Source organism: Pseudorca crassidens, chromosome 2, assembly GCF_039906515.1.
Source record: "Pseudorca crassidens isolate mPseCra1 chromosome 2, mPseCra1.hap1, whole genome shotgun sequence".
In the NCBI taxonomy this organism is placed as follows: Eukaryota; Metazoa; Chordata; class Mammalia; order Artiodactyla; family Delphinidae; genus Pseudorca; species Pseudorca crassidens.
The window spans coordinates 16547894-16563625 of NC_090297.1; the positions used below are offsets into that span (position 1 = coordinate 16547894).

The 15732-nt window shown below is 59.4% G+C and overlaps 1 protein-coding gene across 11 annotated transcripts in view; it reads right to left on the minus strand.

Moving 5' to 3' along the window:
* Window positions 1–1053: 1053 nt before the first annotated feature.
* Window positions 1054–15732, minus strand: part of RAP1GAP (RAP1 GTPase activating protein) — a 66081-nt gene continuing 51402 nt past the window's right edge. For 4 of the 11 annotated variants that reach the window (XR_010939907.1, XR_010939908.1, XR_010939892.1 and 1 more), the window contains 15 exons: window positions 15459–15559; window positions 15196–15325; window positions 13987–14142; window positions 13450–13521; window positions 12749–12835; window positions 12183–12320; window positions 10225–10356; window positions 8207–8284; window positions 7127–7236; window positions 6041–6196; window positions 4347–4470; window positions 3267–3369; window positions 2770–2904; window positions 2460–2501; window positions 1988–2084 (listed from right to left, as the gene is read on the minus strand). Coding sequence is in view for 4 of the 11 variants with exons in the window: in XM_067723082.1 (XP_067579183.1) it covers window positions 1764–2084; window positions 2770–2873; window positions 3267–3369; window positions 4347–4470; window positions 6041–6154; window positions 7127–7236; window positions 8207–8284; window positions 10225–10356; window positions 12183–12320; window positions 12749–12835; window positions 13450–13521; window positions 13987–14142; window positions 15196–15325; window positions 15459–15559 (1770 nt within the window). In the remaining 7 variants the exon portion in view is untranslated. Of the gene's footprint in view, window positions 2085–2459; window positions 2502–2769; window positions 2905–3266; window positions 3370–4346; window positions 4471–6040; window positions 6197–7126; window positions 7237–8206; window positions 8285–10224; window positions 10357–12182; window positions 12321–12748; window positions 12836–13449; window positions 13522–13986; window positions 14143–15195; window positions 15326–15458; window positions 15560–15732 lie in introns of all 11 variants that reach the window. The other 7 variants (XM_067723061.1, XM_067723064.1, XR_010939895.1 and 4 more) reach the window with 7 other exon arrangements.

Sequence of the window (15732 nt, forward strand, 5' to 3'; positions counted from 1 at the left end):
ACCCAGCAATGGCCTCCTGGGCCCTCCCCTCCTTGGGCTGACATTGCCCAGCCAGTCCCCACCAGCAGCCCCCTCTTCTCTTTCTACTGCTATTTCGCATCCTCCATGGCGCCCCAGTGCCCTCAGCGTAAAGCCTTAGCCCCTTGGTCTGGCACCCAAGGCCACGTGACCTCTGGCCTCATCTCTGCCCCATCTCCCTGCCCATCACCACCTTCCCATCATTCAGAACTGCTGGCTCCCTTCCCGACTGCAAGCAGCACTGTCTCGCCTCCTGCCTTTGCACCAGCAGCTCGCTCCCCAGGGACACTATCCTAAGCCTTTCCAGGATGCCCGGGCACCACTGTTCCGGAGCCTTCCCCATTCTTCCCTTAGCCAGGCTGGACCCCATGCTCGTCCCCGCCCCCCACCCCCGCCAGGGCATTCGTCACCCTTTATTGTAACCGCTCTGCACTGTGAGCTCCTTCCAGCAGCTGGACAGATTCATCGCCATCTCCCCACCCCCATCATTCCAGGTAAGCAATCCCTTGGCGCCCCCAGGTGGCCACATAGGGGAAGCCCTTGAGCTTCACTGGGCATAGGAAAAGAGAGGAAAGCCGATCCTTGAGCACCCACGGGGTGCCAGACCCTGTGCTAGGCGTTCCACCTGCTCCAGCTCAGTGAACCCTCATGACGAACCCTTGGGAGAGGTACTATCGCTTCCGTTTTACAGAAGCGGAAACTGAGGCTCAGAGAAGCTTGTAAGTTTCCCAGCGTCACCCAGAGAGTTAAAGAGACCATGTCAGGACTCCAATCTAGGTCTGCCTGATTGGACCTTCAAAGCCACGTTCTCCCCACTGTGGAGAGGGGAGCAAGGTGGAAGAAAGGGCAGGGCCATGGCGGGGAAGCCAGAGCTGGTGGTCACGGAGCCTGCGGCTTGGCCCTGGAGGTGCTCGCAGACCCAGCTGCTGATTCGGGGGGTGAATAGGCTCTCCCTCGCCACCGCGGTGCCACTGAGATCTGTCGGGTTGATCCGGGTGGGGGGCGGGGTCACGTGAAGCCACACCCGACTCGGGGTACAATAGCGATAAATAGAATTTATTTTGTACAACTGTTACTGACATACACACGGCCACGGGGGGCTTCCAAAATGGGTGTTGGGGCCAGGAGGCTGGCCTTTGGCGTGGCGCCTAAAAAGTGTGGACAGACGCACACAAGGATGTGGACTCACAGCAGCTGTGCCTGGCTGCCCCCTCCGTGGTGGGTGAGGGTGGCGCGAAGGTGCGGCCCATAACTCTAGCCAGCTGAGACCCCTCGGCCCGGCGTGCCCAGGAGCATGGGAAGGCAGGGGTTAAGCTGGGTGCTGGCTGAGGAGCCAGGCAGCTCCCACTTCCCCCACAAGCGGGTCACTCGTCTGTCGTGGAGGCAGTGGACAGGGCATCGGCAGATCTGCGGTAGAGACTGAGGGTCCAGGAGGGGCAATGGGCACAGCCTCGGCCCACCGGGGGCCCCAGGAACCCCAAGAAGCAGGGTAGGGTGATGGGAGGTCTCTAGGACGACGATCCTCCATTCTGGGGCAGGTGCATGGACTCACAGGCTTCAGTGACCTCTGAAATAATCTTGTCCATTTATAGCAGAGGCGCCCAGAGAGGGAGAGTGATTTGCCCATAGTCACAGAGCAGAACCCAAATTAAAAGCTAGGACTTAGGACTCCCAGCCCAGTGCTCATTCTACCACACCTCACACCCCACGGCCTCCACAGTAGGCTCTGTATGCACTGAGATGTCTCAACCCCCCCCTTCCAGCTCACTCCCCCTGAGTCCAGAGGGACATCCAGGGGTGATGGATGGCCAGGCCTGGAGTCCTGTTTCAAGTGACCACTCCCTGCCCCAGCCGGCCCCCCAGCCCAGGGGGTGGGGATGGTGCCAGCAGCTTCCCCGCTCCCAGGTCTGGATGGCTCCGCCCTGCAGAGACAGCCCAGACAGTGGGCCAGGAGGAGGGCTGGCGAGGCGGGGGGCAGCCCACAGGCTGGTGCTGGCCTCGGGGGCAGAGGTCCCGTCTGCCTGGATTTGACACAGCATCTTCACCTTGTGCTTCTGTGGCCTCATCTGCAGGGTAAGGGGAGACGGAGGCACCGTGAAGCAGGGGGACAGATGCGGAAGGGCCCACCCTTGGAGTTCCAGGCTCTGGGTCTTTCCATCCCACTGGGAACACCCTAGACCCCTCCCTCCCAAAAATTCCCAAGTCCCTTTCAGGCTCCCATCAGATCCTCCCAGAAACTCATGGGCAGAGGTGAGGCAGCATTTATTAGCCCCATTGTACAGATAGGGAAACTGAGGCCCGCGGTCACCTAGCAACTGAGTGGCAGAGGACTCAAACCTAGATACATAGCTCTCACCCAAGAGAGGTGACAGAGGAAGACAGAGAAGCTGGCCCACCCCCGCCCTCTCCCCACCAAACAGAAGCTGGGGGCTGGTACTGACCTGCTCAGTGTCACCTTCAGAGGGGCATCCTGGCTAACAGCCCTGCACAGAGATGGCGGCAATGCAGGTGACAGGACAGATGACATGGAAGATACACGCAGGCAGAAGTCACTGGCTGTGCCCAGGCTGGACGAGCCCAGCCCCCCAGGATTAAGGGGGGCCCTTGGTCCAGCCCCCATCCCTGGGGACCCCTGGTCGCTTTGATGCCTCTCCCCAACAGCCAATCTCCCTCCCAGGTAGGGCTCCCCATAGGGCCAGGCTCCAGGCCACCCGTCCCCACCGTGGCCAGGCCCCTGGGGGCTGTGCGTACCAGCTGGGGCATGTGCTGTTCAGATGCTTCCAGCTGGATCTTGATCTCGGGACATGCAGGGTCCCCCGACTTGCCGGCGTCTGGGTGGGGTGACCGAGAGGGGCCTGGGGAGGGAGGCAGGAGGGAGCCACCTCACTGGCCGCGGGGAGGCACCAGGGAGACGGGGGGCATGGATGGGCGGTCGGCACCAGTGCTCCCCAACCCCACCGAGCCCCTCCCTCTGGGACTCCCACCCTTAACTCCCTTCTTTACCGCCCCCCTCCCCCCTTCCTGCATCACCCTCCAAGGCCTTTCTGGAAACCACCAGCCCTCCAAGCCACCAACCACCCTAGGCTGGATAATGACCAGCCCACTGTCCCCATGTCAGGGGCAGTCCCATCACACACCCACCACCTGGGCCCTGAGAACTGCTTTTGACCCTCTGTGCCCAGCCCTGTCCCCTGCCCACCACAAGACTGGCCCTGCTTGTGGCGGGGGAAGCTGGCCCTGGCCAGTACCTGGGGAGCTGCCCCCACTTGTGGTGCTGACACTGTCCTCCAGCCAGGTGCTATAGATGAAGGAGTCCCGCTTGTGGGGCGTCCCCGAGGATGAGACACTCTCCTGGGGATGGGGAAGGAGAGAGAGAGGGAGGTCAGCCCTTGGCCATGGCACTGGCTTGGCTGCCCTCTCCCCTCCTCACCAGCCCCTCGCCGCTGCAATCCACAACCCCCCACCCTTGCCCCTCTGCAAAGAGGATGAGGGCCCAGCAATGTCTGCCCCAGGGGGGACCAAAGGAGGACAGAGTGGGAACAGACACAGACCCAGGGGCGCGCGTGCACACGCGCACATGCGCTCCCATTCATTCATTCAGCAAACATTGATGTTCTCGTGAGCCAAGCCACCGAGAGAAATCGGGAAAGGTCCCAGCCCTCCGAGAGCTTGAAGAGGAGAGGAGAGACAGGCTGTGACGAGACTAGTCCAAGCCCCACAGGGCAGGGCCTTGGTCTGCACTGTCCCCTCTGCCCACGCAGCACCTGGCACGGGGCGTGGCAAGGAACAGCGCTTGCCAAAGGACTGTTGAGTGAAGCATGACAGACAGGTTCCAAGGACAGAGCCCAGGGTCTATGAGAGTGTAAAGGGGGCTCCTAACCTACCCTGGGACCAGGAAGGCAGGCTTTCAGGAGGAGGTGACATGAGGCTGAATTGAGAAGGATGAATACGAGTCAGTCAGACAAAGTGGGAAGGAGGAAGCAGGTAGTGCTCCAGACAGAGGAATGGCGTGTGCAAAGGCCCAGAAGTAGAGTAAGCCTGGTTGGTTTGGGGGACTACAAAGGAGGGCAGAATGGCTGAAGTGGTAAGAGACGAGGGTGGGGAGGGAGGGGCTAGATGGCCTCAGAGATTGGGCTGTGGGGGGTACCGGGGAGCCACGGAAGGCTTTAGAGTAAGAGAAGGTCAGTCTGCATTAATCCTTTGGGCTGAGTCCCTTGATCACAACTCAACCACACCCAACCTCATGCTTCCACCCAGAGCATCTCCAGGGACCAAAGAGCACCCCTTTCAGGCCGTTGTGGGGCACCTCCCCTCCCTGGGCCTCTCACCAGGCCTGTATCATCCCCGTCCACACCCTCTGCTTCCTCCACGACGCTGGCGAAGCTGCTGGCACTGGACGAGGAGCGGGAGAAGTCCTTCAGCACTTCTGCTCTCTGAGCTGCTGTCTCCGCTCTGCCACAGACAGCATCCTATCAGCCAGCATCCACACTGGGCACCTCCTGGGCCAAGACCCCATGCCCCTGCCCTCCCGGCCCAGGGCGGCCCAGCCTGCAGCCAGCCAAGTGCCTTTTTGGTCTCTTACAGCTCCCTGGGCCTCTGAGCCTCCCCAATGCCACTGTCCTTGCTAACACGCAGACCCTATCATGCCCCTCCCCTGCTCAATTCCCCCTCCTGGATCCCCACTGCCCCAGATAAAGTCCAACTTCCTTGGCTGGATGCTCAATCGTAACTATTAACAACAATACTGCCATCTAGTGCAGGTTTGCTCTGTGCCAGGCACTGTTCTAAGTGCTTTTTCCCTAGTTATCTCATTGCTACCATTATTAGACCCACCTTACAGAGGAGCAGACACCGAGGCACAGAGAGGATGGGCACACGGCCCGAGGTCACGCAGCCATAGGTGGGAGAACCGGCAGGACCCAGGCCTGCCAACTCCACAGTCTACTCTCTTTTAACTCTCTCACAATTTTGTCCCATGCTCAGGGCCTTTGTGTCTCCTGCCTGGAGTCTCACTCCTTCCCTCAAATCCCAAAAAAGTAAATTTACCTTTGGAAAACCAGCCAGGGGTCGCCACTCAAGGAGGCCCTCACTGATTCTTCCTTGCTGTGGGAATGACCCTCTCTGCTGAGCTTTGTCTCTCCCTGTCCCTGTGGCCCTCTCCTGCTTCTCTGTTCACTTGCCTGACTCTTCAGCCCAGGCCGGGTCCTCTCAGCAGCCCCCTCACCCCCGGCAGCCAGCACAGAAGGGGCTCAGCCAATAAGCACTGAACGGAGGGGCAGCCTCCTGGCTGGCCTCCCTGCTTCTGCTCCTGCCCCCACCCTCAGAGCCTTCACACGGTGACCACAGTCAGCTTGTTAAAGCACCACTGCTCCTCTTAACGAAAATCTTCCAAAGCCTCCTTGCCAGTCTCAAAGTTCTCACATGGCCTTCAAAGCCGTGACCTAGCCCCCACCCGCCTCTCCACCCTCATCCCCTCCACTACCGGTGTCCGCCTGGGCCCAGCCTCACTCCTTCAGCTCCAACTGCACCAAGCATGCCTCAGGGCCTTTGCACTTGCCGTGTCTCTTACCTGAAACCCTCTTCCCTCTGCCATGCCACTGTAAGTCAGACCTAACAGGGCTGACTCCTCACTCAGCTCCCAATTCAAACCCCAACCCTTGGTAGATGTCTTCCCTGAGCACCCACCTAACGCCCCACCCCCACTCATTCTTCATCATATCCTCTGCTCTATTTTTCTATCATCACTATCTGGAAGTAGCTTATTAGGTTATGTTACGCTGGACTGTCAGCTCCACGAGGCAGGGGTCGTGTATGTCCAGCTCACTGCTGTCTTGCAGAGCTTGGCATGCACAAAGTGCTCAGCGGGTGTGTGTCAAAGGAGGACCTAGGAGAGTAATCAGGCACCCTGCCGCCATGGTATGGCTGTGTCAACACTCCTGGCAGGCCTGGGCCCAGACAGGGGGTAGAAAGAATGGGCCCACCACACCCAAGCCCCCCGGCTCAGCATGCCCCGAGCCCCAACCTGTTTTTGGTCGTGGGCATCTCTGGGGAGCTCTGAGTGGATGAGTTCTCCGACTTGGGCTCCTGTGAGACGTGCCCGCTGTCTGGGGTCTTCTGGCCAGCTGGGGGGCTCTCCCTGCGGGGCACATGGGGGCAGCGGGGGGATTCAGCACCAGGCCTGGCATCAAGGGTAGAAGGAGGCCCAGGTGGTGAGAGGAGGTCTTGGGTGCCTCCTGCCTTGTACCCACACCCTACATCCTCAGGGGCCAGACCCAGAGCAGTCCCTGCAGCTCCTGGGCTGGCCTGGCCAAGGAGGGGGCAGGTGCTGTGGGAGCACCTACTGAAGACCCTGTTATGGATAAGGAAACTGGAGTCCAGAGATGGGAAGGAACCTGCTCAGGGACACGCAGCTAGGACATGGCGAAGCCAAGACTCGAACCCTGGGTTCATGGGATTCTGGGCTCTCTTGCCTTTGAGGACAATGCCAGCTCCACTCCTGAGGCCTCAGTGCACCTGCTCCCTGCTTCACATGCACTGCACCCCACCCCACCCGGCGCAGCAGCACCATGCCGTTGGTTGTGTTCTTATCCCCATTTTTCAGATTGGGACAGTGAGGCTCAGAGAGGGACAGTGACTTTCCCAAGGTCACACAGCCCCAGTGTGGTGGAGACAGGACTCACACCCAGGAACTATCCTCTGCTTCCCGGAGGCTCTCTGCTGGTAATACGGTGTGCTGTCCACACCCCGCCCACACAGATGCACTTACAGACCTCCATGCACCAGGCCTCAAATCCCAGCTCTGCCCCTCACCAGCTGTGTGACCTGGGCAGGCCCCTGACCCCTTGACCTGTGGCTCCTTGATGTGCAAGGTGTGACCCCCTGGGAGCCGGCAGAGCTGGGACTGGATGATAGGGCTTCATGTTAGGTGACGAGCTGGCCGTGGTGCCTGACGCAGAGCAGGGACTTGACCGTGTAGCTGTCACCGGTGGGGACAGAGGGGGAGAAGGGTGGGAGCTCCCTCTTGCCTGCTGTGCTTTGCCACTGAACGGGGGTCGGGGGGAGCCAGAGGAGACGCAGGACGCCATCCTACCCTCTCTGCTGCACCCACCTTTTCTCCTGCACCTCCTGTATGTTCTCAATGCCGATGGCACTGCTGCGGCGTGAGCCGAACGGGCCCGACTTCTTCCTGGTGGGGCTCTTTCCAGGGACAATCAGGGACTGCGGGGAGAGGTCCCAACTCAGTACCCACCTGCTCCAGGAGCCCCTGTGCCCCCCACATGCCACCCTGGGGCCCTGCTGCCCAGGCCCTGAAGCAGAGACAATGAGCAAGAAAAATGAGAGAACTGTCCATCTCCAGAGAGGGCCGTCCTAATTTACAGATAAGGAAACAGGCCCAGAGAGGGCAAAGGCCCCCCTGAGGTCACACAGCAGGTCTGGACCCAGCATCTTAGTCCAGGAGAAGAGCAGAAGCCTGAGGGAGCTGGACAGCCACTCTGGGCTGGGACTGGAGGAGGCCAAGTCCTCAGAATGACTGCTGCCTCTTTGCCCCCAGGACTTCATGGGACCTGCAGCCTACGGGCAGCGGGGAGAGAGCGGGTGAGGCAACCCAAGCCCCTGCCCCCTGCTACACCTCGGAATCTCCAAACTGGCTGGGGGAGGTTCTGGCCCAGCAGTTGGAAGATGCCCCCGAGCCCAGGTTACACATATACAATGGTCGGATGCCCCAGGCACCAGAAGCATGTCCCCCATTTCTCTGGGGAGGTGGGAAGGTGGGCCCCATGGAGGCACAGATGGGCAGAAACCCCCAGGCCAGTTCATGGTCGGGACAGGGAGTTAGGGCAGAGGAGGGCGGTGGCGCTCCATGCAGAACTGGCGATATTGGGGGACGTGCAGCTGGACAGAGGGTCTCTAGGTACCAGATCCTAAAGGCAGGGACTGGGCCAGAGTCCCAGGGGTCAGGGCAGGGCCAGAGCCCCTGGTGGGGGGGGGGCACTGGCACTGGCACAGGTGCCAGGCCCCAAAGCAGGTGCTGAGCGCCATCAGAGCTGCTGGCACTCCATCCTGCCAGCCCTCGGGCCTGTCCCGGGGGGAGGGGGGCAACGTCCCCAATATGGCCTCCGTCCTGAGGGCGAGCAGAGAACAGCGCGTGCAGGCAGCCTCCAGAGACGGCGGCCCCGCGGACGACAACCTCTTCCACGGTTCCTATGCCTATGGCACTGCCCCGGCGTCCGAATCTACTCGCACTTTTCCCAGGAATAAGCAATGACTGGCAAGCAGCAGAGGGTGGGAGCAGAGAAAGAGAGACAGGCATAGAGAGAGTCAGAGAGACAGAGATGGCGGGAGGGGGAGGCACAGAGAAATGAGACAGGGAAAGGAGGGAAAGACAGACACAGACAGACAGGGACAAAGAAGAGAGCGGGGCAGGGGATTGAGAGAGACAAGGCCGGGGAAGGGAAGGAGAGAAGAGGTGGGAGGAGACACAGAGAGAACAGAGGAGAGAGATTGACAGTCACATGAGAAGGGGTGCAGAGTGAAACACGGAGAGACAGACACAGAGATGGACCCGGGGAGCAAGACGGACAGAGACGGAGAGGGAGGGGCAGGCACAAAGGAAAAATCAAGGGCGAAAACAGTTTGAAAGAGGAGAGGGAGTAAAAAGACAGGTGCAAGAGGACAGAATACACAAGTGCAAGAAGGTGGAGGGAGGCAGGGGGTGGAGGAGGGGAAGAGAAAAAGGGAAGGGAAAACAAGTAACGAGGAGAGAGTGGAAGGAAAAGGAAGCAACATGAAGAGAGGGGACAGTTGTGCAAAAACAAAAACAGAAATGGGTCTGGTTACTGCCACGGTGGGTGCTGCTGGTCTGGCCCTGTCCCTGGGGCCCCTCTACAGCCACCCACAGGAGGCTGGGCCACTCTGGCGGGGAAGGAAGGGAGTGGCTAGTGAATTGGGGTTGGAGGAGGGTGGGCCTGCTTCTCCAGTGACAGTGGGCTTGGTGACTGCTGGAACACAGAGGACTCGCCCTGCCTCCCTGGCCAGGTCAGCCCATGGGGCAGGGGTGGGGTGGAGGGGGTCCCTCCTGCCACATGACACAGCCTCACAGCACCGAGCACAGGGCTTGCTTGGCATGCAGCAGTCAGTCAGTAAATGATGGGTGGGTGGGTGAATGGATGGATGGACGGACAGACGGATGGATGGAAGGACGGGTGGATGGAAGGAAGGAGGGAAAGATGGATGGGGAAGGGGCAGCGGAGCAGTAGGTGCAGTGCTGGGGGTGACCACTGGGCAGTGGAAAGCAGACTGGCCCACAGTTGAGGGCCTCATTCAGCCTTTGTGCCCAGCACACCCCCTGAGTGTTAGTAGCAGAATCCCGCAGAGCCTGGCAGACAGGAAGTAATCACACAGTAGGTGCTCACTCAGGAGAGGCTCACACAGAAGCCCAGGTCCTGACACACAACAGGTGGGCACAACCACAGAGGCCCTGGCACATAATGGGTGCTCACGCAGCTCATCTCCTGACACAGAGAAGGTATTCACTGATATCCAGGGCTTATCACAGCAGTCCATTTCCTGACACATGGTAGATTCTCATACAGCAGCTCAGGGCTGGGCACACAGCAGACGCTTACAGAGTTAGGTCCACGCAGTAGCCCAGGATCTGACATACAATAGGTGCTCACAGAATCTCAGGGCTGGGCCCACAGTAGGTGCTCACAAAGTACATGTCCACACAGCAGCCCGGGTCCTAACACACAGTAGGTGCTCACACAGCAGCCCAAGTCTGGACACACAGCGGTACCCACCAGCATCTCAGAGCCAGGCACACAGCAGATGCTCACACAGAAATCCAGGTCCTGACACACAGTGCGTGCCCACAGCCTGACACACAGTAGGTGCTCCCAGAAACTCAAGGCTTGACAGGAGGTGTCCACACAGCAGCCCGATCCCCAGCATACGACAGACAGTAGGTGCTTCATAAGGAATGGGACACGGAAGCTGCCCCAGAACAGACACAGCTGAATAAGGGGCCAGGAGGTGGGGCGGGCCGAGGAGCTGGGGAGGGGGCTGCAGGCTCTCAGCATCCCAGTGTCACAGCCTGGGCACCTGACCCCATGGAGGGCAGTGGCTAGACCTAGCCTAGAGCCCAGGATGAGCCCTCGGACAGCAGGGCAGCGGGGGGAGGCGGGGCCCCTGGGGGAGGGCACTCACTATTCCAGCCGCCTTGGCCAGGTCCGGGTTGTTGGGCGCAAAGCTCCCGCTGTGGCTGGTGGACACCGTGTTGGGCTTCTTGTTGCTCAGCCCCATGGCATCCATGGACTGGCTGCGGCTCCGGATGACCCGCTGCGGAGGTGGCGGTAGGGGTTTCCTAAGGCCCCACCCCCTCAGGGAAACCCAGGAGCCACCGATGCCAATCTCGGTGACCCCAGGAAGTTCCTTCCCATGAGACCACACAAGAGTCAGGTCCACATGTGCCAAGGGTAGTGTGGGCCTTGACTCTGCCACCAACTTCCTGGGTCACCTTGGGCAAGCCACCCCACGCCTCTGAGCCTCTGAGCCTCATGGCCGGTCGTGCAGTTGTTGTAAAGCCCGCAGAGGACGCTGGGTCATGAGCAAAAGCGTGCACAGAGAGACCTCCAGAAACCCCAGTTCCCTCCTTCTAGCGTCTCTCAGGGCTTGTTTCTTCCTTGCTTTTCTTCCCTCCCTCCCTCCCTCCGTGCCTCACTTTTGTCAGTCAGTCTGCACTGAACGCTCACTTCAGGGCCGGGTACTTTACATTCGCTCTCACTCAATCCGCCCCAGGGAGCAGGCACGGCCACCAAGCCCATTTTACACGTGATGAAGCAGAGGTGGGGCTGGAACCCAGATGCCAAACCCAAACCCTTGACCGTGGGCTCCGCTGCCTCGAAGAAGGTCTGTAACTTAAGCCCGATCCACCATCCAGCACTCACCAGATGTGGGATCACTGGAGGCCCCCTCAGAGAAGACACCCCAGGTCCGTGTTCCTCCCACCCACTCCCTGTCTCCAGTGAGCAGAGGCAGAGCTCTCTTCAAGCCTCTTTCTCAAAGACGTTCTGTTCGCCTCAGCCCAAGGCAGGCCTGGGCAGCTGGGCTAATCCTCTTACGCAAACCCACACCTCCAACTTTGTGGCCTGCCCTGGGGTAAATGTGAGGCCCCAATAGCCTGCTGGGCACCTGGAGGATGGGCAGTCCTCCTCCTGTGGGTGGAGGACACAGTGGCAAAGAGGCCACCGCCTGGAGACCTGCAGCCTGGGGGAGTCCAGGCCCTGTGGGGGGAAGAGGAACTCTCTCCTCCTCTGTCTCTCACTTTGGATGGTAGTTGCTGAGGTAGATGGGCAGGGCTTTGCATTTTGCTTCTTAACTTAGATTACACTGATCTAACTGCTTCACAAATAATTCTCAACAGTTGTATGAGGTAAGTTGCCATTACCCTAAACAACAGATTAGAAAACCTGAGGCTCAGAGAATGCTCAAGCTGGTGGTAAGTGGCAGAGCTGGGATTTGAACCCAGGGTGTCTATGCTCTTAACACTAAGCTAAACTAGAGATAGCCAGGGTGGGTCACACGGCCTAAGGTCATGCAGACCAGGTCCCTCTCCTATAGCCCCTCGTTCACCTCCCTTCCCTGACCTCTGTTTCTTTCTCTCGGTCAGGACAGAGGCTTCCTCCTCTCTTCTCTGCCTGCTGACCTGGGAGCCACCACCCTTGGCACCAGAGGGCTCCAACCTTCAGCACAGCTCCCAGGCAGACTCCGCCCCCAAGCTTAGCCCCGCCTCCAACCAGCAACTCCTCCCCCAGCCAGAGCCCACCTTACAACTCCCAACTGCAGCTCTACCCCAGGCCAAGACCACCCCCCCGCCAAGTCTAAGCCCACTCTAAAGCCCAGGTCCACCCAGAGGCTCACCATCACCCAAACTCTACCCCAGGTGCGTGCCCACCTAGTCCGAGCTCACGCCTATTAACTCCACCCGTGACTCCACCCTGAGCCACGCCCCCACCCGACTCCACCTCCAATGTGAGCTCACCTCTAGCCACACCCCCACACCTTGTAGCTAACGGCATCCCCCTGCTGTAGCCCAACCACGTGCCCAGATTCCAAGAAAACCACACCCGTCCCCCTCCGCACCCAGGTAGACCCCAGCTCTTCACCTTGAAGGACTCGAAGAAGCCGCCGCCCCCGCCGCCGTTCTCCATCTTGTCCTCGTCTCCACCCAGGCCCATCATGGACTGGCTGTGGATGTGCAGTTCCTCATAGAGCGTCTCCAGGAGGGCGGCCCGTGTCCGCTCCTGAGGGCCAGGCCGGGGCCGTTAGGAGAGACCCCAGGGATCAGCCCTTCTTCCCACATTTGCAATCGTGGCCACCTTCTCTGAGTGGGAAGTGGGCCTGGGCTCCAGAAGCCTAGACGGCTTCCCTCAGGCCCCTCCGCAGCACAGGCAGCCCCCAGGGCTCGACGTGGCCCCTCAAAGATCTGACTTCATGTCCCCACGCCCCTCCTCCACTGCGTCCTCTGTGGCAGCCCGCCTACCTCCAAGGCCCTCCTGAGCATTCCTTATGAACCCTTACTTCCTCTCCCCTGACCCTGACGCTGCTCATCTGTAAATCTGTCCTCCCCCAGGCAGCCTTCCCTAAGGCCAAGGTCTGAACACAGCTCTTCTCTCCCCAGGGGCTGAAATTCTAAGGGGTGGGGGATTCAACCCCAAGAACCCATACTCACCTCTAGTTTGGCAAACTTCTCTGCCTTGTAGCAAGCGTATTCAGCATTGATCAGTTTTGTCAGCAAAAATTCCTGGAACTCAGGCCCCTGGGAGCCCCCAGCGTGGAGAAGAGAAAGGGGGGTCAGGCGAACACAGAGGCAAGGGGCTGGGGCTCCTGAGCCACGCTCTGCTGGGGCCTCGGGCTGCCCTCTTCACTCCCAGAAGGGCATCTCCTTGGGCTCAGCTCCCCAGCCCAGGCACCTGTGAGCCCTATGCCCTTCATGGCTGCCCACCCCTCGGGAGAGCTGGGTTGGGGTCTCCCACTGCCTCAGTCTGGGGGATTGGGGGGTGCCGAAGCCAAGGCTCAAAGTGAGGGCTCCTGAGAGGTGAGAGAGATGTGTGCCCCTCTCCCCGAACATTTTAGAAGAAGGTAGAAATTGTCAAGAAGACAACAGAAGTGAGGAAAGGCCACAGAGTCTGCTATACCAAATGTAAAACAATGATATAGTCTGTTCTGGGACGTTGTAAAATAAAGTCACAGTTTTTATCAAGATGAACAGAAAAGCCAGGCCCCAGCTGCTCAGTTAGGGGAGCCCGGCTGCCCTGGCACACAGTGGGGCTTCAGGACCTCGTACAGCAGAATGTGCACCCTCTCAGCCCCCACCCATTTAGTCCTGCTCTGCCCATGATGGGGGGGGGGGTGCTGGGGGCTGCCCCTCACCTTCCTGAACACAGCAGGGTCCGGGAGGGGTGGCCCGAAGAAGGGCACATCGTCTCTCGCAGTGACGGAGACCTGGAAGGGAGGGCAGCTGTCCCCATGGAGTCCCCACACCAGCCAGAAACCACTGATTCACCTCCCTATCCTGCCCCGTGCTGGGCACAGGGCTGCCCCTTGGCAGGGGAGGTTCAGTGACTGCCGATTGGATGGGTGAACCCCAGGATTTCAGCTCCTCCATCCTTGGTCCTGAATTTGAGTGGTGGGAAGGGTTGGAGGGTCTCAGGAGTCATGAGGATGGAGAGGGAGGAGGAGGCTAAGGGGCGGAGGAGGGTAACCAGCCTCTCTGAGGGGAGGGATTTCAGGGGGCAGAGAGGGCGGGATGGGACTCCTCCATCATCAGAGCAAGAGGGGGGCTCAGAGCCCTCCGGACAGTCCCCCTACTTACAGTTAGGAAAACTGAGGCTCAGAGAGGCCTCACAGTGAGTGAGGGTGGGGCTGGGATGGTGGCTGATGCCCTTAGGAAGCTCCGAGATCACCCACCTTGTACAGGGGGCCATCGGGGCCCCCACTCTCGGCCTGCACCACCACATAGGCATGCAGAAAGTTGGATGCAATCATGTCCGGCACAAAGGGCGTGTTCTCGTCCTGGAAGACCACAGCCACGATGTCGTTCCCGATGTGCCGCTTCCGCTGCAACTGAGCACAGGGCCACAGCCTTCACCACCTGGCCGGGGGCCCGTGGAGTGTGGGGAGGGTGCCCGCAGAGGTGCAGGGGGCTTGGGGTAGGCAGAGGGCATGTCTAAGGAGTTGCTTCCTCCAAAAAAATGTGGTGAGAAACTTGTCTTAAAATTATTCTCGTTTTCTTGGAATCCTGTGACGGATGAGAAAACTGAGGCCAAGACAGAAGTGACTTGCAAGGCCCTACAGTGAATTAGGGGACTTGAACCCGGGGCTCTTGGTCCCCAGGCCCTACCTCTCACCCTCCTCCTGTCTAAATACCCCAAACATGGGCTCCTCTTGAACAAGTAAGTTCCACTCAATATATCTTTGTTGTTAAAATGAACAGAGAATCTATTAAAAGAAAATTAAAAGACATTAAAAACAAGGAATAAGCATTTCCATTTTTCTCACATGACCCCTGTATCCCCCTGTACCCCTGGAGTGGGGGCATGGGGAAATAAGGAGGACAGCCCTGCAGGAAGCTTAGGACAAGGTGACAAATTTCCAAGTTCAGCTCCAGGAACATGCCTTGCACTTCCTCATCACCAGGCCTTTGCAGAAGACGGAAGCCATTCTTTCCCCCAGAATGCTCCTCCTCCCTCTCCTACCTCCTTTGCCACCTAAAAGTCACTTTATCTTGAAAGCTTTGCCTGACTCCCACCTCTGCCCAGTCTAAGTGCCCCCATGTGACCTGACAATACCCTTCATTTCCTGTAAAAATACTCGCATTTACTGAGCTCCTGCTATGTACCAGATACTGTTCTAGCCACTCTGGGTGCATACCCTCGTTTATGCTCACCTATAAGGTAGGTGCATTATCCCCATTTCACAGACGTGGAAACTGAGGCTTTCACAACATCGTAGTAGCTTGTCACCCTGCCCCAACTAGAGGCCACAAGTTGGGGGACTAGATCATTTCCATCTCTCTATCCCACGGCCCACTGAGTCTGGTGTGGTGGACACTGAATGGGTAGGTAAATGGGGGACAGGAGGACAGGTGGGAAGCAGGTGGGTGGGTGCCCAGGCTACCTGCTGGGCGTCCCCTTCTGTGTAGGGCAGCTTGGTGGACACGTGAAACATGATCTCCTTGTTGCGGAAGTTGCAGTACACAGACTCGGTTCCCGTCTGCCCGTGGGTCACGTCCAGGCCTCCTCGGAACCTGCCCCAGGCCCCCCAGGCCACGGCTCAGTCTCCAGCCCCAGCCAGGCCTCCACGGGGCCAGGACGGGGGCTCCCTCCCTGCCCAAGGGCATGGGTCGGATTATCCTCTGCTTGTCCCACCCCAATGCTCACCCCTTAAAGTCCTGCAGTTTGACCTTCTGGCCAAGGAATTCGAGGAACTCCACGAAGGCGGGGCTCTCCTCGTTGGTGCTGAAGAGTTCTTCCTCGGAGGTCTAGGGATGCACAGAGGGCAGAGGTCATCGAGCTGGGCCTCCTACCCCCACTCACACCCAGGAAGGCTGGAAAGGGGACCTCTGGCAGCCCCTGAGCTCCTGGGAAACTGAGTCCCTCGGCAGGTGCTCTCCTTGGCAAAGGTCTGAGGTCCCAGGTACGTGGCCAGATGTGT